The sequence below is a fragment of the Physcomitrium patens genome, chromosome 14, assembly GCF_059467195.1.
Source record: "Physcomitrium patens ecotype Gransden chromosome 14, ASM5946719v1, whole genome shotgun sequence".
Lineage (NCBI taxonomy): Eukaryota > Viridiplantae > Streptophyta > Bryopsida > Funariales > Funariaceae > Physcomitrium > Physcomitrium patens.
The window spans coordinates 10,739,981-10,764,040 of record NC_143423.1 but is presented as its reverse complement, the minus strand read 5'-3'; the positions used below and the strand labels follow the sequence as shown (position 1 = coordinate 10,764,040).

The 24,060-nt window shown below is 32.5% G+C and overlaps 1 protein-coding gene across 1 annotated transcript; it reads right to left on the bottom strand.

Moving 5' to 3' along the window:
- Positions 1 to 7,867: 7,867 nt before the first annotated feature.
- Positions 7,868 to 11,023, bottom strand: LOC112291907 (uncharacterized). The gene is made up of 4 exons (XM_024539888.3): positions 10,056 to 11,023; positions 9,423 to 9,599; positions 8,964 to 9,036; positions 7,868 to 8,456 (listed from the first exon to the last, which is right to left on the bottom strand). Exons 1-4 carry the CDS (start codon positions 10,313 to 10,315, stop codon positions 8,076 to 8,078), a joined length of 891 nt encoding a protein of 296 aa, XP_024395656.1. The 5' UTR covers positions 10,316 to 11,023; the 3' UTR covers positions 7,868 to 8,075.
- Between the last annotated feature and the right edge of the window lie 13,037 nt (positions 11,024 to 24,060).

Here is a 24,060-nt window from a genome sequence, read left to right as displayed (position 1 = left end):
AATATATGTGTATATAATATAAAGAACTTGGAAACAAACATAGGAATGAGAGAACATGAAAACCAAGGAACATAAGAAAGCATATATAAACAAAAGAAAAGATGGATGTGACAAAGATTGCAATGCCAAATAGAATGGATTTTTGCTAGAAAACATAAATATGTAGTAAATAAGATATTATGTTTACCAAATGCATTGAAAAAACATAAATGGTTTAATATATATATATATATATATATATATATATATATACTTTTCTTTTCTTTTCTTAATCAACTTTTCTTTAGGAGTGGTCAATTTTTACTTAGCAACCACAAATTAAAAATTTACATCTTTTTTGTGGCCAATAACATGGATTTCTGCTAGTATACATGTATATATATATATATATATATACGTCAAAAGTGATCTAATTCTATTCTTGTATAATTTTTATATTTGTAAAACTTGAAATTCTCTCTTTTATATTGATTCATTAGTAAAAAAGTGATCTAAGAGCCTTTGGGTTCTAAACCATAGTAGAGAATCATTGGATGCATTGGAAGTAATTGTTGGCTTGATTAGATTATTTATAGAAATATTGAGTGACTTTTTTTAATTCAATCTATTTTTGAAAATGTGATTTAGTGGTTATGGCATGTTTTGGCTATGTCAGCACATTGAAGATAGGAGTGACTATTGGAGCTATTTGGCATGAGAGCTCAGGTGTTTTTCAGTTAGATACTTTCAAATAGTACTTTAATTAATTTTTAATTTTTAAATTTTTGTGTATAAAGGTTAGAGAAAAAAAAATCAAATATTTTTTCAAAAAAATATGTGAAGTTTTTTTTTTTTTTTTTTTTTTTTTTAACATCAATCAAAACAAGTTCTCCAAAACTATTGCATGTACTATTTTAAAAGAAACCACAATATTTTTTATTTTTATTTTACAGTAGAGAGCTTATATTATTAATCTAAACACACACATACCCATCTCAGATTGTTGGAAATTTACTTTAATTATTTGAATGTTGAGTAAATTATTTAAAATATTAATTTTTTTTACTGAATTAAATTATACTGATTACTTACAATAAAAATAATGAAACTAATTTAACATTAAATAAAAGATGTGCAAAAAAACAATGAACAGAATGAATGTTTGAGTGTCCATAAGGGTTGACATGCATATATAGACAAAAAGTTTGTGCAATAATATAAAAATTTGATTTTGAAACAATCAAAAGGACAAGAGTTTGTGATTTTAAGAAAGTCAATAATAAAAAAATTATGTTTTAAGTTTCTTAGTATTTTTTTCTTTTATAATGTGGAAAATTAAACTTTTAAAATGTATATATGCACACAAATGTATGTATGTGCATATATATATATATATATATATATATATATAGATAGATATTTCTCCACATGCATGGATTGAAATAAAGTTATATGTAAAGTAGATTACAATTATGTTAAGTTGGAAAATATAATCAATACACTTTGGCAAGTGTAACAGAATAATTGTGAAAAAAAACTTAGTGGATAAAATAAAATACATATAATATTTTTAACATTATTATATTTTAAATAATAATTTAGATAAAATACTTATTATATATTTTTCAAAAATAAAACCATAAAATCATGATCCTTTCATCAAAAATTATAAGTGGTTTTTTTGCACTAAAATTCCAAGCAACATATTACATTCTTATTGAAAATTTTATGTTTTTGTTCAGTAATCAATTTTTTATGGTTATTTTTTTAATAGTATGTATGTATTTAAATCATATAATATATAGATATCAAAAATCTGCTTATTATAAGATACAAGTACATATCATAAGTATCTTACTATAAGCTACAACTGTTTTTGCATATCATACCATCTTTGCTAAAATATATTGATATTTGTAGATCAAGATTATTTCTTTTAAAGCAATATTTCTTTCATCAGCTTTAAACTATTTCCCATCACTTTAATAAAAATATATGCTATTAGTATATTTAAAATTTATTAATTTTTTACAATATAAATTTTATCTTATTTAGTAAATTTCTTTACATTTTATTGATATACACTATAGAAAATTGTGTGCCTTTTCAATAATTTATTATTTGAAAAACTACTCAAATTAATAGCAAGCAACACCGAATTGATTAAATGATAAGACAAAATTACTTTAGATAATTTGTGTTATAACACAAATTACAAATTTCTGTAGCCACATTTATCCTCTCAAAATATCACTTAATTACTCTCTCAACTTAAAAATCTTTTTGTTTTACAATAATTATATATATATATATATATATATATATATATACATACATACATACATACAAAGAGAATAATAACAGAACTAAGATAAAAGATTACTTGGATAAAATTATAATTTTATAAAAATAATTAAATAAATTATTATTGACATCATGGTTTAAAATAAAATAAAAAAATGAAGTTATTGTACATATGTAATTTTGATCTGTTTTACAAATGATTATCTGTTATCAATCTGATGAACGTATTCAATATACATTCAATATACAAATTTATTATTACCTCTTTTATTCCAATAAATGGTTTTTGGTTTAATAAAAAAAAATTTGTACGGAAACCAGTATTAAGAAAAATCAATAAATTTGTAGCTTTTAAGCATAGTTTATACTTTTGAAATAAGAAATATAATTTTGCATGTATCACTCTACCAAAGCTTTAGTAATATATATATATATATATATATATATGTGTATGTGTGTGTTACAAAAAATACTTTGTAAAAATTCAACATATTTAAGAAATTAGTATATTAAAATTATTTTTTAGAATATATATTTTTTGGTATTTTAAAATACTTACCAAATTTCTATTGATTCAGTTTATAATATTTATTAATTTATATTTTACTGGTATTTTATTTACATTAAATATTTTTGTACCAATAATTAATTATTTTAACTTTCTATTTTAAGAAAAATAAAATAAAAGATCCAATTATTATAAGGTGTTCCATTGCGGTGTACATTAGCAATGTTCTATAAAGTGTACTTTGGTGTGCAACACAAGTTTAGAACAACTTGTGGCAACATTAGCCAAAATTTGATGATATATGGTAGATGGCAAGTTGTAGTGGCATTAGCAATACCTTTAACATATAGTTTTATTGTATTAATTTAAACTTAGAACTTCTAATACAAATTGATGTGGTATTATATAACTAATTTTTTTCAATATTTATGCCACCATTTAAATATTTTTTCATTGAATATTCTTGTATTTTACATAGAATAAATTTAAATAAAATGAAATACAAAATATTACTATTCTTCTCAAGTAAATTAAATTAAAATTTATACTTTTTGTCTATTTTGATTTAGAGGTTGAGCTCCATCTAAAGATTTTAAGCATTTTCACAAAATCAAAGGAGTTTGGTGCCCTCTTTTGATTTTAATTTTTGTACTAAAATAAATATAGTAATTTAAAAGATAGATAAAAACCAATTATATTTGATGCTTTATTATAAGGTGCATTTAGAGCAACTATTAGAATTCTCTTCTACAAAAAATTTACTAGTACTTTGCAAAATAAACAACAATTCTTTAGATTTTTTTGTTTTTTTGTTTTAATTTATGCAACTATATTTTTTGTTATTTTTAATTCCAATTTCAATAATCAATGAAACATCTATAAAGTTGAAGTAGTAGCACACTATAAAAGTTAATCCAAATAATTAAATTTTGTCATTTCTAAACAAAATCGTGTAATAAGATTAAATTTTTAACTTAAAGTTTTAGTCCATCCAATACAACTATTACTTGATTATTTTAAAGATGCCAAATATACAACCATGACCTTTGCTACATGAGTCCTTTTAGCAACCATATAATTTATTTCTATGAATATTATTTAAATCTTATATAGTAATTTTCAACCATCATTAAATTATAAAATATATATTGTATATCATGACATCATCCTAGCTATGATGCTTATTTTTCTTTCATGTACTTTATGAATCCAATTGGCTACATACATGTACTAAGTGCCACATGTTTGCAAGCAACTTTGCATGATTGGAATTTTTAAATATATGAATATTAAAACATTCTACCTAAATTTTAAAGTAATCCATCTAAAGTTTAAATTGACCCATCTAAATTTTAAATTGACTCCATTGCCTAGTTTCTATGTTATTGTCACAAACCCCTTTTTCAATTGCTACTTTGTCATCATTGTTGATCCTCACTCTTTTGGCCATATCTTTTCATCTATATTTGCTTTTCTTATAATTATTCTTCTCTTGCTTTGTAGCTCACATTTCATGCTTGTTTTGTCCTTATCTATCTCTCGCTTCTTAATTGCTTTTCTTTTCTTCTTACTCTAATTTGGTGTATCATTTGTTTTGAAACTTGGCAGTTTATCACAATTTTATATTGGTGGTCCATTGGAGGTCACTTAAGAAAATTCAGAAATTTTGGTATTGTGAGAATAGTTTTAAGAGTTGGATTGCAAATCCTAAGTATAAATGTGATACAAGACCATAAGAGCAAAAGTAGATTGATTTAAGATTTCCATGTGTCAATTTAATACTCTTCTAAATAAATACTTTCATTCCCTAATACTATTGGATAGTTTGGTTGTAAAGAAAATTATGAAGAAAATAATCCAAATTTTAGTAAATGTCTTATATTTTATGTTTATAAATAATGTGTGTTTATGAATAATTTAATGTTATCACATTACAAGTGTATATATTGATGAGAATAATAAGTATATATATATATATATATAGATAGATATTTTTCTAATGCATTGAATGAGCTTGTAGATCCTTAAAATATATATTTTTTGATATGATAAAACCAACTAAGTATACATGAATATGATGCTTGTAATACTTTATCAATTTTATTATTAATTTGTATTCAGAATGTGTTCTTATTACTTTAAAGCAAGAATCAAACTCTAATACAAAAGCTTTTTTAGGACTTACAAGATCTTGTATAAAACAATTAAAGTTAAACAACATTAGACAATCTATTAAGTTTCTATTTTTTGAAAAAATAATTAGATTCAAATTAAGTAAAGTGCCAAAATTTAAATTTCAGATAGAATCTGTTAATTTTTTTATAAAATATATTTTCTAACATTGTGTAAATAATCCCATTGTTAATTTAAAAATTCAGAATACAAGGATTATCCATGTGTAAAATTTGAGTTTATTGTGTATATATATATTTGAAAAACACAAATAACTTTTATTATGCCTATCATTGTATAGTCAATTTTAATCGCATTGTATAAATAGTTTTTTGAGCTCATTGTAAAATGATTGTTGGTACTACAATGGTACACCATTCAAACAAATTATAAGTTATTATGGTTGATTTTGGCAATTCTTTCAAGAGCACTAACACTATTTTTGAAATGATTATTTATGAATGAGAAATCATTGTTGAGTCTTCGAACAATAAAAAAATCAATAAGTAAATAAAACAATAATTACTCATCAACGTGAGTATACGAACCTTTTGACTTTCTCAACAAAGTCAAAGTCAAAAGTAAAACATGTCTTTGCGGATTCTGCAACTTGAAATCCATAGAAAAAAAAACACACAAACACAAAAAAAAAAAAAAAAAAAAAAAAAAAAGAATTACACGCACAAATCGACTCTCTGTTCACAAATTTGCATTAGAAATAACTTGGATACTGAACACAGTGAGACACAACAGAAGCATGAACAAACGACCACCGAAACTCTTCGACCTTCCACGCAAGTAACTTCGAAGGCTCAGAAACAAGTCTCGACACGGTGATCGTCGCAACGATCGACGCCGCGGGGATGGAGGGAGGGGGGATGCAAAGCGCGGCACAGGAAGAATGACTGCGGCGTCATGGATCGAGGCCAGGCAAGCCTCTCACTTGGCCTAGGTCCTATGCGACGTGAAGTGGTCACCGTGTGGTCCGTCTTTCCAATCGATGGGTCCTTCGAAAACGGGTCCCGGAAGATGGTTCGACAGGCTTAGAATCACATCGCAAGGGGCATAAGTTAGCAAGCCTCGTGGTTGTGCGGCATTGTTGGGTGGAGAGCGAGCGAGGTTCCAACAGGATTTTTGTGGTGTTGTATCGAACATTTTTGGCTAAAGCCATTGTCTCCAAGGAATCTTCAATATCTTTTTTTTGAAAATTGGGGCAAATTTGCTACGCTGTGCTTTTTTTTTTAATATCAAAGCCGGTTCGCTCAATCCGTGCCCCGATTCCGCCATAGTTCCGAGCTCGGCGAGCTCGGTGATCTCCGGGAGCTTTTGACGACGATGACTTCGCCCTTGCTTGTTGGATGAGCCGCTGCGTCAGAGGATTATAACTGTCAATGATGTTGTGATGGATGTGGATGAAAATTAGGATGTCATTGGGAACTTTCATTTATTTGGATGGATGGTTTATAGTGGGTGCAAATCTCTTAATTAAATGGAGATTTCTATATTTTAATGAAGAATGAGTTATGCCAAGGCTTTGGTAACATGAAAACATTATAACTAGCTGTACAATAGGATGCATACTTGTGGAATATATATGATGTCTTTGTTTGATATAAATTCTAATTCATTTGGTCAACTTGTCCTTAATAAAGTCATTACTCATAATCATAGAAATGATATCCAAGTTGCATTGGCCAATAAAGCATTTAAGTAAAAAGGTCATTTTAACTTAATCATTTATTCTCTTATTGAAACTTACACCTTTATTCTTACAAACACAATTGATTAACACACTTAATTGTAATTCCAATAATGAAACTCAATATTAACCATACCAACACTGTAATTGTTTACAGCCACTATACAATTTTATGTTATTCTTTGCATGGACCACATGTTGCTTGCATAGAATGCTTTTAAACCTATCTGAGGTCATGATTTTGCTGTCCAAAATATAAATGATACAAATCATTAGTTTATTACAATAAATCTGATTCACACTCAATTTTATGAACAAAATAATTATAAAAAAATTCAAAATGATTTTAGAATGTAATTACGAAAAATGTCCCATTTTTAGTTAAAAACATACATCAATATATTTTTGAGTAATTTAAAATAAATAGTTTAATTTATAAATAATTTAAGAAATTTCATATTATTATGTTTAATATATGATCAAAATATAAACTACAAATACATATATTTTTTTCTATCTTACTCATTTGATAAATCTAATAAGTATATATATATATATATATATATATATATATAGTATTAATGCAACAACCTCAAGTTGTTAAAATGATACCCTCTAATAATTTTGAAGCCGATTATTGGGGTGTCAATTTAACTTCTTGAGGGTGTTGCATTAACAATGTCATATATAATCATTCATTAATTTGGAGCAATTATGAATAAGTCTTCATAAAAGATTCCACAATTTTAGAAATTTCTAGTTAGCACAAAATGCCAAGGTAAATATCCTCAATAAAAAGAAATAGTTTTATCAAATCTGAATGATTGAGAATCAACATGAGTGAAGTTTGAGAGCACCTTGCTCTTTAGTAATTGTTTTCACTGTCATATGTAAGATTAGACATAGTATTTAATTACCAATTATGTCAGGAATCCAACAATGCATCTCCAATACTTAAAAATTTACACAAACAAAAATACATAGAAAATCATCGTTCTTTCACATGTCTAGTGCTATTACAATGGAAAAAGATTTTGTATCATTCAGTTTATATTTGAAAATGATCAGGTGTTTGTTCATTGTCGATTTGAAAATCCAGTTGATGTCACCTGCGCTACTCTCTTGAGAGGCAACGAAGTGGGCTATCAATGCATCAACTCAATAGATCACACATCCTAACAAGACCATATTTTATAATGCTAAGCTCTGTACCAAGAACCCTTACAAGAGTTCACTTCATTCTCCTGAATCTCACAAAATGTCCAGGATTGTTGTCATTGCCAGGTCTAGGTACATAGTGATATGATGAAACCACTTCAGATTGAATGGCTATTTTAAGTAATGTGATAGAAAAATAATTGTAGAAATTCCTGCTGAGGTCAATGACCTACTCGCACTAACTTGTATACAAACCTAAGCACCGCCTCCGCTACCTGGAACTCCAGTTCTATGCCTGAGCCATTTATGAATGTCATCAAGTCTCAAATCGCTCAACCTGTTTTCCATGCTCAATAAAGAACGCAAATTTTGAGGACCAGTTGAGTGAGGAATAGTTTCAGGGAGCTTCGGTGCCAAATTGGTGGCAGATTCAAGCTTTCCCAACCCCCGACCTACCACATATGTATAACCAACACTCCTGTTCAACAACGATTTACATCCTTGATCAGGAACATCCCTGATAGCTGGTGTAACTGGACTAGTCTGCACCGCGGGGCATGCCACTGCCTTTTTCCTCACTTTTTTCTTGAGCTCCGCGGGATTTGACTTCTCTGGACGAGACTCCCCATCCACGTTCTGAAAAACATACACAATGAGATTGAGATTTGAAGGTTCGACCTCATTAATCCAATGGTTATAACAATGTTCAAGCTATAAATAGGTAAAATTTCAACCAGATGAGCTACAGAATAGATAACACACAGTAAATGCCAAGCAAGAATCTCAAACGGCGTTATTACGTTTGTCCTACTATATGAACGGGAGCAAAGTTGAAAACTAAAACGTTGACCGCAATGGTTGCAAACTTCAGACTTCATAAATCCACATCAACTCAAAGCAAAGAATACGAAAAAGGTCAAGTAAAGATGACAGTAAGAACTCTAACGAATGTGCATTGTTTCGATGTCGAACTACCTTATTGTCATCAAGACCATATACGATAAGGAAGAGATACATGACAACACAACCGAAACAGCTCGTCCTGAAAGGAACTAATTTCTTTAATTTAGGAAAAAAGAAACAGGAATTCCAGATTCTGAAATCGACCGTGCCCCGAAGAACTGCAAAGTAAAAAATACGTACCCAACCAGGACGGGGTTTCGGCCAAAAGGCTGCTTCAATGTAATCTGCAAACAGGAACAACGGTAGCGCGAATCTGCAAACAGATACATGGTCAGGTCGCTATAAGTGACTTTAGTCTCACTTCAAAGTATTGATGCGACTACACCAAATCCTACAATTCTGTCGGTCCCTAAGTTTTCCAATCACAAAAAATAGTGAGAAGAGCAATACCGATGTGTAAGGAAAAGGAATCAAAGATGCATACACACATTGAGTCACCACGGTGACAACTAGGAATACTGACAAGACAACTCATGCTCAAAACAAGCAGGATCTTCAGAAACTAATTTTTTTTTACAACTGAGCAATCTCATTAGGTTGAGCACGCTTCAATACGTGGCATTCATTGGATGCACGTGCTTTCGTTCATTCAACCTGTATAGAAGGAAACAAACTTAGTTCCATGAGAGAGACATGTACCCAAAAAAGATAGTGTTGATAAGTTTCTCCTTTTGCTCAGCAGCAGAATACTCGGATTCATATCTCCATCGTTGTCCTGAACTCCGATCGTATGCAGACCTAGCTTGTGCGCTTCCATACGTAGTATAACCTTGATTAGAGCGTCTGTAATAGCGGCGTCTAGGAGGTCCCTCGTATCTGAAAGTATTACCATTCTTATTTAAAGACCTAAAAATGAAAAATATGTGAAGGAAATATGAATTTACATAGTATCTAACTGTTATTCCATCGCCCAAGAAGAGTAAGATAGGAGTACAAGCGAGAATTCTACATATAATAGAATCCGTGTATCATTTCGTGTTCCTCTCGACACGATAGAAGAATCCAAACAAATTTTGATCTAATTGCTGCGTGAATGGAACAATACCTGCGTCAATGAATGTAAACAAAGTGTCCAAGGGTAACCATACAAATGCAAGTAAAAGAACATGTACTGTAGCCTCTACCATCCAGCTACTGAATAAGAAAAGTCCATGACGAAATTTGGCACATATCAACATGTCAAGCAAATATAGACTGTAAGCAATAGCCTCCATTAAAATATACACAAGACATAGCACAAGGAAAATTAAAGATGGAAATGAGATGGACAACCTCCTAGAAGGTCCAGAGCCTTGATTTCCAACGTTGTATGCACCCTTATTGTACGCAATCCTCTTCAAGTTGTCACCCAGCACATCATACGCCTCGGAGACCTGCCTGAACCTCCGTCCTGCAGATTCCTGAGATTGGATTGATTCCTGAGCATGCCTGTCAGGGTGGCATTCAAGCGCAAGTTTCCGAAAGGCTTGCTTAATTTCATTCGCAGTTGCATCCCTTGCAACCCCGAGCACCTTGTAATAATCAATCTTCATACCCTTCTCCTCATAGAATTCCCTAATCTGACCTTAACGACTCTTCCTCCCCTCTGCGCACCGCCCTAACAAACATCGATTCTTCAGTTATGTCATTTCATTCTTTGCACCTCCCAGCCGTCACCGCCAATGTCACCCCCTCATATTCCAATTCGTCCCCACCTCCACGTCGCACATTCAAAAACCCTAAATTCAACCCTTCACCTAACGTCTTCACAAATCACCAGAAACCACCCTCTCTCTCTCGCTCTCATTCAAACCCTCACAATCCGGGTCCACATTCCGAAATTCATCTTCCACACGCTACCGCAACCAATTCAAAGTTCGAACTCTAGCTCTTCAAAGGCTCACCAACACATCCCCAAACCAAAACCTCACGTCCGGCCTTTCTCTCTCGCATACAGCAACCCCAGCTCGCAACTGGAATGCGCGACGAAACACTTCAATCAGTGAACTACACTGCACTGCATCAAACCTCATCACCAAAGCAGGGTACCAAAGCTCCCCCGACTTCACATTTCACCAGAATTCATGCAAACCCAACATTACCCAACCGTGACAACCAAATCGGAGAAATGGGTTTTGTTCGTCATTGTTGGAATTCAAAAGAAATAGAGGCATAATTAGCTAAGAGAGTGCAACTGGGGGCGGTGAAGCACGGAAGGGGACGGGAGGGCAGACGCCCCCATGAGGGCGAAGGAACACGTCGCCGCCAGCTTAGAAGGTTCTTCTGTGGCAACGGGCCTGCACGCGTGGCACAGTATTTGACCCAACCCTGTCTGGCCGCGCTTGCAAGGGAGCAGGAACTGTACCGATCCTCTCCCCGACTTGCTCCCCCATGCATCCCCATCGTTCATTCTTTACCCTAATTAGTAAGTAACTAGTTCGACATGGTAACAACATATTTACCAAAATCAGGTCGTGGTTTACGTGAGGGAGTGAGGATCCAAGAAGCTTTTGTTGTCATTTCTTCATTGATCTAATGCATTGCATACACCCCATTTTGCATTAATATAAGTAAGGGAATGTTAAATAAACCCAAGCTTTTACTAAATTGATCCACCCATCCTAACCATCATAAAGGAAAAAAGAAAGAAAGAAAAGACTTCTACATTCATTTTTCCTCGATTGTATCCAAAACCAATGAAAACTAACCACATTCATCATGATTACTATATTCTTCATCATAGGTAGGTCAATTTCATAAAAATTTGGATCTATTTAATATTCCCCTACAAGTAAGTCATTAAATAAATAAATAAACAAACAATTTCAAAATGATGAAATGTTGTAGATTTATAGAAGTAAGCTTTCACAAGTTATTACTATAAATTTTAGATTTCTTTTCAAATCTAGTATTTATTTTTTTTAGCAACTGGAATAAGTAAAGAGAGTAGAAGAGAAGATAAAAATCAATATAAAACAAATGAAAATGTCAATATGGTGTATATTAGTATCTTTATATGTCGAATTTTTATGATAAAGTAAAAAAAAGTGACTATATTCCAATTCTAAAATAGCAACCAAAATTAAGTCATAAAATCTTTGTAAAATTATATTCAAATAAATTTTTATTTATTACTTTGTAGATTTTTTTTATTTTTTATTTTTTATTTTTTTATATTATATAGTTTGTAAGTATGTGCATTTGTAATGAATATAACATATTTTTATTTATGATTAAGTATATTTAACATTCTAACATGGATTTTTTTCATTGCCAAATTTATTTCATATTTTTACATACAAAATATTCTTTAAATTCTTTTATCATTATTAGAGCTAAAATTATCACTTGGTTGTATGTAATGTAGTCAAATTCAAATAATTTAACTAATACTTCAATGGACTTGGTAATCAAACATCTTAATTTTTTCTTCTAAACTTCGGATGCTATGATAGTAGTTGAAGAATATTTTGGTGTATTTTTTGCAATATTTTTTAATATATATATATATATATATATATATATATATGACTAATGATGACTATTGATTACTTTCATTACTAATTTTTATCCTTTAAATTTAAGAATTATTTTAAAAATCATGACAATTAAAAAATAATAGATATGTATATATATAATATTTTTATATATTTATAATTGAAAAGACAACATTATTTATTAATTCAAAAGGTTATGCAAAAAGACAAGAAGATTTTTATATTTATATATATTTTAAAAAATAAATTCTAAGTTGGTAGCTAATATAAAAATATTATAATTTTTGGTGTTGATATTGTAAACTTGACAAGCATGTTTTTGATTTCTTAAAAAATTATTAATCTTATAGTTGGATCTTTTTATTATAAATAAAATTTTTTTTAACAAAAATTATTATATTTTACTTATTTTAAAAGAAAAAAAAGTCAAAATTGCATCAATTTTTATATATTTGATTTATTTATATATATATTTTTGGATATTTTTAAAATAAAAAAGTTACATCTTTATATAAAATAGATTCTATTTGATTTTCTTGTTATACTTTAAGCATACATTGATTACAAATAATGGCTTGAGATGTTAGTCTTTTTTTTAAAATTTTGACTATTGACATTCTTTTCAATGAGTTTTTAATATCATTCTTTAAGCTGAAACAAAAATATTTATTATGGTTTATCAATCTATTCTAGATCAAATTTTTTTGACTTTAATTAATATAAATTGTAATCCAACATAGTCATTTCAATCAATCCACCTAAAACTTAAATAAATTTATTTTGAAAAAAATACAAATAGCTATTAAATATTGTTATAATTAGATGTTTCTAAAAACTTTTCTTCTTATAATATCTTTCATGCTAGCTCTTCTTAATGAATCACCTTTGATACATGTCTTGGACATACATAGGTATTCTAATAAATAGTTATATGATTAGATAGGAATAGGTAAAAGTAGATAAAAATAGGTTAATTTCATAAGATCTTTTAGAGAAGCTTCTTAGACACTGTTTGACTTTACATATGTTTCTACTTAATTGATAGCTTAAAAACTTAGACAACAAGTTAATCACATATTGGTAGCTTGTTGTGAGTCATCAAATTGACCCACTCGTTGTTTTAGGATAAAAATATGTATTTAGAATGCTTTAAATCATAATATATAATAAGTAGTGTAGAAATCCTTTGAGAAATAGAAAATTAGAATATTAATAGTGGAGATGGAGTCTTATTAAGTCTTGGAGGCAATTATCTTTGTTGATTTAATATTTTTATTCATTATTGAGTATTAAAAATTATTTATTAAGACCAATATTTATGTTGATCTTCTATCTATATGCACTATTTATAAAAACTATAAATGTTAGTAGTTAGAAGAAGCATGAGAAAGAACCTCATATTATTTTAGTTATTGATATAAAAAATAGGATTTATAGTAGATTTAAATTGATGTTTATTATTATCAAAAATCACGAAGGTAAAAAAATGTAGCCTTAAATGGATATTAGCATTATAGAAATATTATAGGATTTTTCAGAATTTATTTAGAATTTATTTAGAATTTATTTAGAATTTTTTAGGAATTTTTAGAGCAATGTTTAAGATCTTAGTAAAAATGAGTTTTACCACTTCAAGAGCCATTATGAAGAAAGGGAGTAAGATTTGAAGACCACATTAAGTTCCCAAGCGAATTAGATGTTTTTAAACACCATGGTGTAGTCAAAAATATAAAAAAATGAGTTTTACTAGTAGAAAATAGGAGGACCAGCAGCTAGTCTAGTCCTTATAGGAAAGAAGGTGTACAAGTTCCATATGGGTTGTAGTACCTTGGGTATAGGTAGAAAGATAAGACTAAGGCCTCAAGGCCTCTTTAGAAAAACTGATATACACTACATGTGAGCCTTGGTGAGGCTCGAATCCTTGATCTATAAGCAAGTTATGCTTGAGGTAAAATATTTTCACTTAACTCGGATTTACATATATTTTATATCATTGGAAAGCTTAAAAAATTAAATTCCTAAAAATATATTCTTTATTTTTATTTTTTTATTTTTTTACTTTTTTACTTTTTATGGAGTGAAAACTTTGTAGACAGATTGAGATTAAGTTTTGGAGTGTGTATTTGCTTATATACATTCTTTTCACTTATTTGTATTGTTTCTTCTTTTGTTCTTGTTCATTGCATCTTTCACTTCACACTACCCATTATAAGCAACTCTTAATTGAGGCCATCTTATAATTTGGATAGAAGGGTGAAATTTATATTCACACTTGCAAAACAAGCTAACTATGTGGTATTGTCATGGACATATACATTTACCTCAATAATTACTTATATGATAAGGTAGAAGTATAAAAATATAGATTAATTTCATAAAGTCTTCTAAAAAATCTTCTTGGAAGCTTTTTAGAAGCGGTTTTGATTTTAGATGTGTTTGTAGGTTGGAAACTTGGCTAACAAGTTAACTCTATATAGAAGCTTGTAGAACAAGCTAACCATGTGATACATACATAGATAACTTGCCTTGTAAGTTAAGACATGTGGCTAGTAAAGTCAACATATTTTGGAGGTCCTATAGGATATCGCCATATAGTTCTTAGCTAAGATTATATATGGAGGCAAGAGTGAAGCCTTCTTTATTCTTGTCAACACCATTCTAGTATTTAGTCTTATTTCCACACTTTCTAGTCTTCTTATTTTTGAAAATAGCTATTCCAGTTAATATTCTTTTACTTTTTGAGTGACTTTCTAGTTTTTTTCAATGTATCAAGGATTCTCTTTCTTCAAGATTCATCTCCTTGACAATTTGATAAGAGTGCTAACATACTATTTATATCTTATTTTAGAAATAAATGGATTATCCCACTTCTATTGTTGTATTTTGAAGGTTATAAACTATCCATGTTTAAATAAAAAATCTTTTTTCAAACATTGATGTTTTCTTTAAAGAGAGTGGATTATCCCTCTTTGTGGAAATTTTTATTAGAAGTTGAAGATTATTGTCATCTAATTTAACTTTTTGGATTTCTTTGAGTTGTCTATGGAAAGAAAGATTATGGATGCTACTCCTAGCAAAAGTAAGAATAGATTTATAACTATTACAGATCTTCATGAACTTGTCAACACTCTTAAAGTAAAAATCTCATGTATTTCTAACGTGAATCATGGAAGTACTATGCCTATACCTATGAAAGAATTTCAAAGTTTGTGGCAAGAAGTTGTGTAATTAAAAGAAGCAAGTAGATTGACCGCTTAACCAAATCCAAGGAATTTTACTTTTACAAGTATGATGAAGACAATAATTAATATGCTTAAGAAGTTTGATAGAACAAGATCAAAATTTTGAAGATTTTTGCAACATGTTAAGCTCTATCCAAGGTTGCACATTTTCTAATATCTAGATGGATTTACTCAAGTTAAATTCATAGGTATATTTTTATTACGATATCATCTTTTTTGATTTGTATCTTTCATAGAAAAAAATTTGTAACTACTGTAATTGTCGTTTTACTTATTCTATAATTCTCTCCAGAATAAACTTGTATAGGGGAATTCAAACATAGGGAAAGACTAAGCACATGAGTTTCACTTGTTAGGGTCATACAATTAATTATATTCCAAACCACTAAAATACTAAGAAATACTACAATACTTCCTCCCAATAACAATACTCCTTCATCAATTGATAACCACAATGTGCAACCCTGCACTCTCAAAAGACCACTCAAAATTCAATAAATTCCATCCAACACCAAAAATAATACACTTCACTCCAACCAATCTGAATTCACAAAATTCTTGTAATCACAGATTTCCTCTGTCAAAATACACACACACAACTCTCAATAAACAACAATTATAATCTTCCATCCATAATCAATCTTTCAATAACTTCTCATATAATTCAATCACATAATACTCCAAGTACATAATCAATAACTCATAAATCAATCTCTGATTTATTCCACAGACTCACTTCTCAATATTTAGAAACTATCCATTATTCTTCAACAACAAAGAAAATAAAAGAAATAAAGAAGAAGCACCAAGTTTAACCCCGGCTCATGACTATCACAGTCTAGTCCCCCAACAAACTTCTACAACTCTTATATAATTGCTATTGATTTCTAGATTCTAATTGTAATCCTATAATAATCGCTTTTAATAACTGAATCAATCATCCGTCTTCCTAAATTGTCTATTCTATGGACTATTAATCTATTTTACAAATATCTTACAAAAATGAATTAATATCTATTCTACATAGCCCCACTCCTATCTTTGCAGTGTCCTCGCAAATACACAATTGATTCCTATCTAAAAATTACTTAACAAAACTCTACAAAATTATTAATTCCTCTGGCCTACCCAATTAATCATTTGCTGCATTATCAAATGTAGGTTCTACCTATTCTGGTTCTAAATTCAAATTTTTCTCCTCCTCCAATCCGTCCATCGGCTCTTTTTTCAACTCGTTTGATAGATCTTTATTATACTCATCCAATTCACGGACTTGAACCTCCAGTTTCAAGATCTGGGCATCACGGAGTTCCAACTGATATTACTATAGACTCATCCATTCTAGAACATCTTCAATTGACACTTGAGACTGGCTTCTCATTGTTAACTCTTCTGTCAATTTTGTCACCTCAACTTGTAAAATTTTGATTTTGAATCTCAACTTCTCCATTTTACATCTGGATTGGTCACTCAATGCTTCTTTCTCTTTTGTCAATAACTTTGCTTTGTCTCCTTTCGCCTGCAACTGGCATTTGGATTTCTCCCATTCCAAATCCCGTGTCTTGCGATTCTAGATCAATTCGTCCCATTGTCCTTCCACAATCCATAAGATGTGTTCTTTTTCTTTCGTCCAAGACTTATATTGGTGAATCCATTTTCGCTCCAATACTAGCTTGGATTCTCCAATTTCGTTTATCGTCCATTCTTGCTCTTCAATTCTTCGATTTTGCTCTGATATCATCTTTTTATTGTCCTCTAAATTCCGTTTGCTACTGCCTTTGTAGAATAAGTAGTTATTTTCTGAATGTAGATATCTAGTGTATAGTGTAAACAAAGATAGATAACTGTTGAAAAGGTGGTTCAGCAGGTAGAATGAATGAATAGTCAGAAAAAGTAGTTATCTTCTATAGTATAGGAGTTGATATCTTGGGATAGTATAAGGAGGATGGGAGAGGGGAAAAAAGGGCCAGACTACAATAGTACTGAGTTGGGGATAAGCTTGGTGCTATCTCTTCTTCTTAGTTTTTTTGTTTCTTTTGTATTAGTGTTGATTCTAGTGAAGAGAATCGATTTAATGAATCAATATTTGATTTACAAAGTTATTTATGGATCATTTTTTATCAATTGTTGTGAAAGATTGATGATGTTTGGAAGTTTCCAGCCATTGTTTATTGTAAGGTTGTAAGTTCAGTGGAGAGGAATTATAATAGAAGGAATTGTCTCGATCAGATTCTGTGGATTGAAAGTTGTTCGTTCCAGGGTTTGGATTGTGCTTGTATGTTTGTGAATTACACAGGGTACCGAAATTGATGTCGTGGTTGTTATCATATTGATATGAGAGAGTGGATAATAGGAGGAAAAGTTAAGTATTCTTCGGTATTGTGAGCATTCAGTAGTAGCGGTTAATTGTGTGATCCTAACAATTGGAGCTCATATACATGGTCTTTCTCTGTGTTTGAATTCTCCCATATGGATTTATTCTGGGAGGTTTCTTCCAAAATAAGTAAAACGACAACCACATTTTGGCACCGCTATTGGGAATTGACAATATTATTGAGTGTTAGGAACTAACTGCTGAAGCAGTAAAGGAGATTAGGAAGCAAACTCAGTAGAAATAATAAAAGAGTATGGTTATTAAGAATGAGAATTTAACAGTAAAGAGAATAAAGCAATCAAAGGAAAGAACAAAGAGATTACAAGCAAAAAATTTGTTGCGTAACGAGCGAGATCACAAATTGAAAAAGAAGCATCGATAAAGTTGGATTAAACCATAGTTGCATGTTTGTTGGCATATTCGATTGTATCCAGAAGACAATCGACCTCTAATATTTCAGAAGTACATATCGTTAAAGAAATTACCAAGAGCACTCTTGGAGAGTGCTGCTAATAGTCCAACATAGCTCTCGAAGCCGTTAACAAAAAGCGAGGAAGGCACAGAGGAATTAGGTACCCCATTCGGTATTTTCTCAATTGAAGATACGTCCAATTCTAACAAGATTGGTTCTGAAGATCGACATAAATCACTTGCCAATAAAGACCAATTCAAAGTTTACCAAAACTTGTCATTTTTACCTCATATTTAACTAGTAAAATTATTTGGAGATAATAATAGTCAATCGGGAAGGCTTGGAAGTCCAAAAAAGACTTTTGCAGAAGACAATTTTTATTTTAATAAGGAATTGAGTGGAACACCGGCATCTTTAATGGCATCCGGAGGACCAGCAGTTCCAATTGCAGTTCAAATAGGTACAGTAGGTGATCAAACGACTAGCGTCATGCCATTACCTACTTTTCGAGGTTTGTCAATTGCGGAACCAGATTAATATTTGTCTCAATTATTGACGACATTATCGTGATGTAATATGACTAGTAGGTGAAAGGGTGAAGAAATATATCATGTTTTGATGATCTCACTTCAAAAATATTGTAGCAAATTATCTTAAAAAAATAGATATTAGTAAAAGGGTAGAAAAATTAAAGGTGCTAATACTGCCTTTTTACAAATTATGCTTCTATTTACTTTGTAAGGCCATAAATAAGGCAAAACAAGGCAGATTAGAAAAATAAAGGATATAGACATATGTAGGAAGAAGTTACAAGTGTAAATTAGTAAAAATTACCTCAAGAAGACGAAAGTTGATACTCGGTGTCGTATTACATGCTTTCTTGCTCGAGAACGCGCCGGGCGTCTGGCTGTAGAAGGTAGTATGGAGATTCGCCAATAATCAAGCAGTCTATCAGTTTTTGACTACTGGAATATAAACGACTGCAAGAATACACCGTAAATCTATACGGATGCCCTTCGACTGCTTGTCGAAGTCCTTTTTGCCCCAGCCGATAGGTCTCTAGACGTTACAGAGAACCCCGAACAATCCAATCTGCTAATCTCCGATACTGCTTTGTACTTACAATCTTGTATCCACTGATTGTCTTGTTAGATTAATCCAATAAATTTCATTCACTCCACATACTCAATCCTATAGACACCCTTTTAATCCTTCAATCACAGACGTAACTCGATTTCACAAAACAGTCAGGAGTGATCACATCCACTTCATTAAAAATCTTGATTCACCATTACAACACTGACTTCAGCAATGATTGCCTCAGTCTTCCCAAAACTCTATGAAGATGAAAAATCCAATTCTCCGTCTTTTCTTCCGCGACCCAAAGCATGAAGCTCCTCTCCAATCCCCTTGATCTTCAAAAAACCTCCAATGAAACCGAATTAGTAACCTTGCCAAGAGCTTGAAGCTAGCTCTTGCCTGATTTCCAAAAAAAAAATCCCCTCCCTCCTGATTTGATAAAAAAACCCCCCCCCCAAAACTTATTCCCCCTAACCTTATCCTCTGAATTTCTTCAATCTTCCGTCTTAGATCCGGAATTGGCTCCCATCGTCAGAGCTTAGATCCGAAATTGGCTCCCGCCGTCAGAGCTTTCGAAACGGCACAGAGAATAGGACAACCTGAAACAGAATCGAACCCCGTAATCGAGACCACATTGAGTCGCCCGACCAATTCAGGTCTCATATTGGATAAGAGTCTAGTAGTAAGACCCGGATTTTCTTGTAATCAGACTGCATTGGGTTGCCCGACCAATGCAGGTCTCATATTGGGTAAGATGCCCGTAGTAACCTGGATGTTCCCGTAATTACGCTGCATTGGGTTGCCCGACCAATACAGGTCTCATATTGAGTAAGAGGACCCGGATTGGATTCTCGAAATGAGACTGCATTGGGTCGCCCGACCAATTTAGGTCTCATATTGGATAAGAGGACCCGGATTGGATTCTCGAAATTAGATCCAATTGGCTCTTCGAACCAGGCTCACTGTTAGGGACATAGTCCTTAGACCTTTCTAGAGACAAGTTTCTAGAACCTTCTAGAAAGAAGTCTCTAGAAACTTCCAGAAGATTCCTTGAATATTCTCTTAGAATATTCTTTAAAGATTCTCTAAAGATTCTTTGAAGATTCCCTTAGAAGGCTCTAGAAGATTCTTAGAATATTCTAGTAGATTCTAGGAAGTTACTTGAGAAGCTTCCTAGCTCTTGGGTAGTTGCTCGAGAAGCTTCATAGTTCTTGGGAAGCTTCTTGATGCGCTTCCTTAGAACCATAGGCCAGTAGTATATATAGGAGTCGAGGCTGAAGAGTTCTTCAGTCTCGACAACACATCTCTTGAAGCTCTAGCTCAATTCTCTTGGCGTTGCTCTTGTACTCATCTGATAATCTAGTTCTTGTCATTTCTTCTTGAACTTCTTGTCTAGATTTCTTGTTTGTATTTTTGGTCCGTGACAGTTTGTCGAGACTACCTTTATCTTAATATCAGAGCTGAACCCTTCTTGTTTGGGAGCGGATTACCCCTCTTCTTGAAGGTATTCTAGCGCTTTAAGGGTTGCGGATTACCTTCCTCTAAACTGATATTTTCTCGATCACAATATCAGAGCTTAGTTCTTTGAGGCAGAGAGTGGACTATCCCTTTCCTTGGAGATACTTGAGCGTTCTAAGGGTTGCGGATTACCCTCTCTTGGACTGATATTAATTCTTTTTTTTTGTTTAGCATAGCTAGTAAAAAAGACTGTTAACATCGATTTCAGAGCTTTGCCTTCTTGATAGAGTGCGGATTACCCCTCTTCTCGAAAGCATTGAGGCATTTTTAGAGGTTGCGGATTACCCTCCTCTAAAACTGAAATCGTTTAGTGTTTTTTTTCCTTTTCTCCGAGTAGGTTTTAGTGACAGGTAGTACTACAATTTTCTCCAAGAGACTTAGCAATTTCTTCTTCTCTCAAAATTTTAATCCATCTATTCTCTAAATATGGAAGTAGACTAAGTCATAGACAGTGCATCTCCACAAGTAGACAATAGAGTGGCAACTCTTGCAGATCTTCAAGGTCTTATGAATAGTGTACGAAAGGAGATTGCATTTCTTCGCAATCCAAGTAAAGAACCTCAAATTGATCTAGTGACCGAAGAAGCTAGACGCGAAATTCATAGCCTACAACAAGAGATTATTTGACTGAGAGAAGCAAGACATGTATCACATACGACCCCTATGGATACTTCAAGGATTAGTACGAAAGAACCAAAAGCGAGTATGCCAGATAGGTTTGACGGAACAAGAGCCAACTTCCGAGGTTTTGTGCAACAAGTACGGCTTTACCTACACCTATACCCTTCTCGTTATCCGAATGGATTTACCCAGGTTGCTTTCATAGGTACTCTTCTATCAGGACATGCTCGCTCTTGGTTTGCTCCACTATTGGAGAAGGATTCTCCAATATTGTACGACCTAGAGGCTTTCATAGAGAGACTTACTGCTGCGTTTGGAGATAGCGATCGAGAAAGAGTGGCTGAAAGAAAGATACAAAATCTGCGACAAAGATCACGTTCTGCTGCAATCTATGCTGCAGAATTTCAACAGCTTACATGTGATCTTGATTGGAATGATAAGGCGTTCATGACACGATTTCGATATGGACTGAGAGATGATGTCAAGAACTTATTGATCACCATGCCTAAGGCGGATACTTTAGAAGAACTTATATCTCAGGCAATTATTTGTGACAACCGCCTCTTTGAATTACGACAAGAAAGACGATCAGGCTGGAGAAATGATGGAGCATTTGCTACATTTTCAAAAGGTCCAGAGAATCACTCCACAGATCCTGAACCCATGCAAATTGATGCGGTACGTTTCAAACCCCTCACAACTGAGGAAAGGAAGCGACGGTTTGAACAAAACTTGTGTTTATATTGCGGAGAAGCGGGCCATAAAGCTGTAGATTGTCGGAAGAAACAGAAGCCTCAAACAACAAGACTCAGGAGTACAAGCATGTAGGAAAACAAGGACGCCCAGCCACAATAGAGACCGTGCGGCTGGACATCTCAACATCCAAAATTAATCAAGGTCCCTTTCTCTCAGCTCAACCTTCAGATTGTTTTATGGTACCTTTACATCTGGGTATTCAAGAACTACAAGTCGATGCTTTATTAGACTCGGGTGCATCCGCTTGCTTTATAGATGAAGAGTTTGCCAAGCTTCACAATATTTCTCTTGTAAAGAAACTTAAGCCTGTCCATGTAGAAGTCATAGACGGACGACCATTGTCTTCGGGCAATGTTATCCATGAAACTAAACCATTGAAGGTCCGTCTTAAAAACCATGAGAGGAATATTGTGTTTAATGTTATCAAGACCCCTTCATGTCCTATCATTTTGGGACTATCTTGGCTTGATAGATATAATCCATTGATAGATTAGAAGTTGCGGAAAGTGACATTTCCAACAAACTCCTTGAAGGTGGAATCTGCCAAGACAATGTCTAGAAATAAATCCTTGTTTATAGGTGCAAGGGCTTTCATGAAGGAAGCCAAGCAAAATACACCTCTTGTCATCTTCGCAACTTCGACTCGAGAAGATGCAACTCTGACTCGAGAAGATGCAACTCCGACTTTGGTTATTCCAAAGCAGTATGAAGAATTCAAAGATGTCTTTGAAAAGAAGAATGCTGATATGCTGCCTGAGCATCGACCCTATGACTGTGCCATTGAATTGCAAGAAGGAGCACAACCACCTTTTGGACCAATCTACAATTTGTCGCAGACGGAGTTGACTGAGTTGCGAAAGTACATTGACGAGAATCTAGTCAAGAACTTCATCCATCATTCGAAGTCGCCAGCTGGGGCACCAATCTTATTTGTGAAGAAGAAGGATGGCTCACTACGGATGTGCGTGGACTATCGAGGTCTCAACAAGGTGACAAAAAAGAATCGCTACCCACTGCCTTTGATCTCTGGTCTTCTAGAACAACTTGGGCGTATAAGGATCTTTACAAAGATTGACCTAAGGGGAGCTTACAACCTTGTGCAAATTAAGGAAGGAGATGAATGGAAGACAGCGTTCCGAACAAGGTATGGCCATTTTGAATACAATGTCATGCCATTTGGTCTTACTAATGCTCCAGCGATCTTTCAACACATGATGAATGACATCTTTCGAGAGCATCTAGACGATTTTGTTGTCATCTATCTAGATGATATTTTGATATTTTCTAAGAACGAGGAAGAACATGAGAAGCACGTTCGTCTGGTACTCAAAAAACTACGGGAGCGAGGATTCTATGCCAAATTGGAGAAGTGCTTATTTCACCAAACTGAGATGGAGTTTTTGGGATTCATCGCGACTACGGAAGGCTTGAAGATGGATCCAAAGAAGGTGGAAGCAATCATGTCTTGGGAAGTTCCGAAGACGGTTAGGGACGTACAATGTTTTCTTGGATTTGCTAACTACTATCGGATCTTCATCAAGAATTATTCTCAAGTTGCTGCCCCCCTCACTCGGTTAACGTGTAAGGACAAGCTCGAATGGGGACCTATCGCAGAAAAAGAATTTCAAGATTTGAAGATGGTATTTACTATAGCTCCAATCTTGGTACATCCGGACTTTACAAAGGCCTTTTATTTGGAGACAGATGCTTCTGATTTTGCTTTGGGAGCTGTACTTTCACAGATGGGCGTAGATGAGAAGCTCCATCCAGTTGCGTTCTATTCTCAAAAATTCTCTGT

Coding starts and splice junctions, on each gene's coding strand:
- LOC112291907 (XM_024539888.3), bottom strand. CDS start 10,315: ATGAAGATTGATTATTACAAGGTGCTCGGGGTTGCAAGGGATGCAACT. Junction 9,037..9,422: donor ATCAACACTATCTTTTTTGG/GTACATGTCTCT, acceptor ATCTGTTTGCAG/ATTCGCGCTACCGTTGTTCC. Junction 8,457..8,963: donor CGAAACCCCGTCCTGGTTGG/GTACGTATTTTT, acceptor TATGTTTTTCAG/AACGTGGATGGGGAGTCTCG.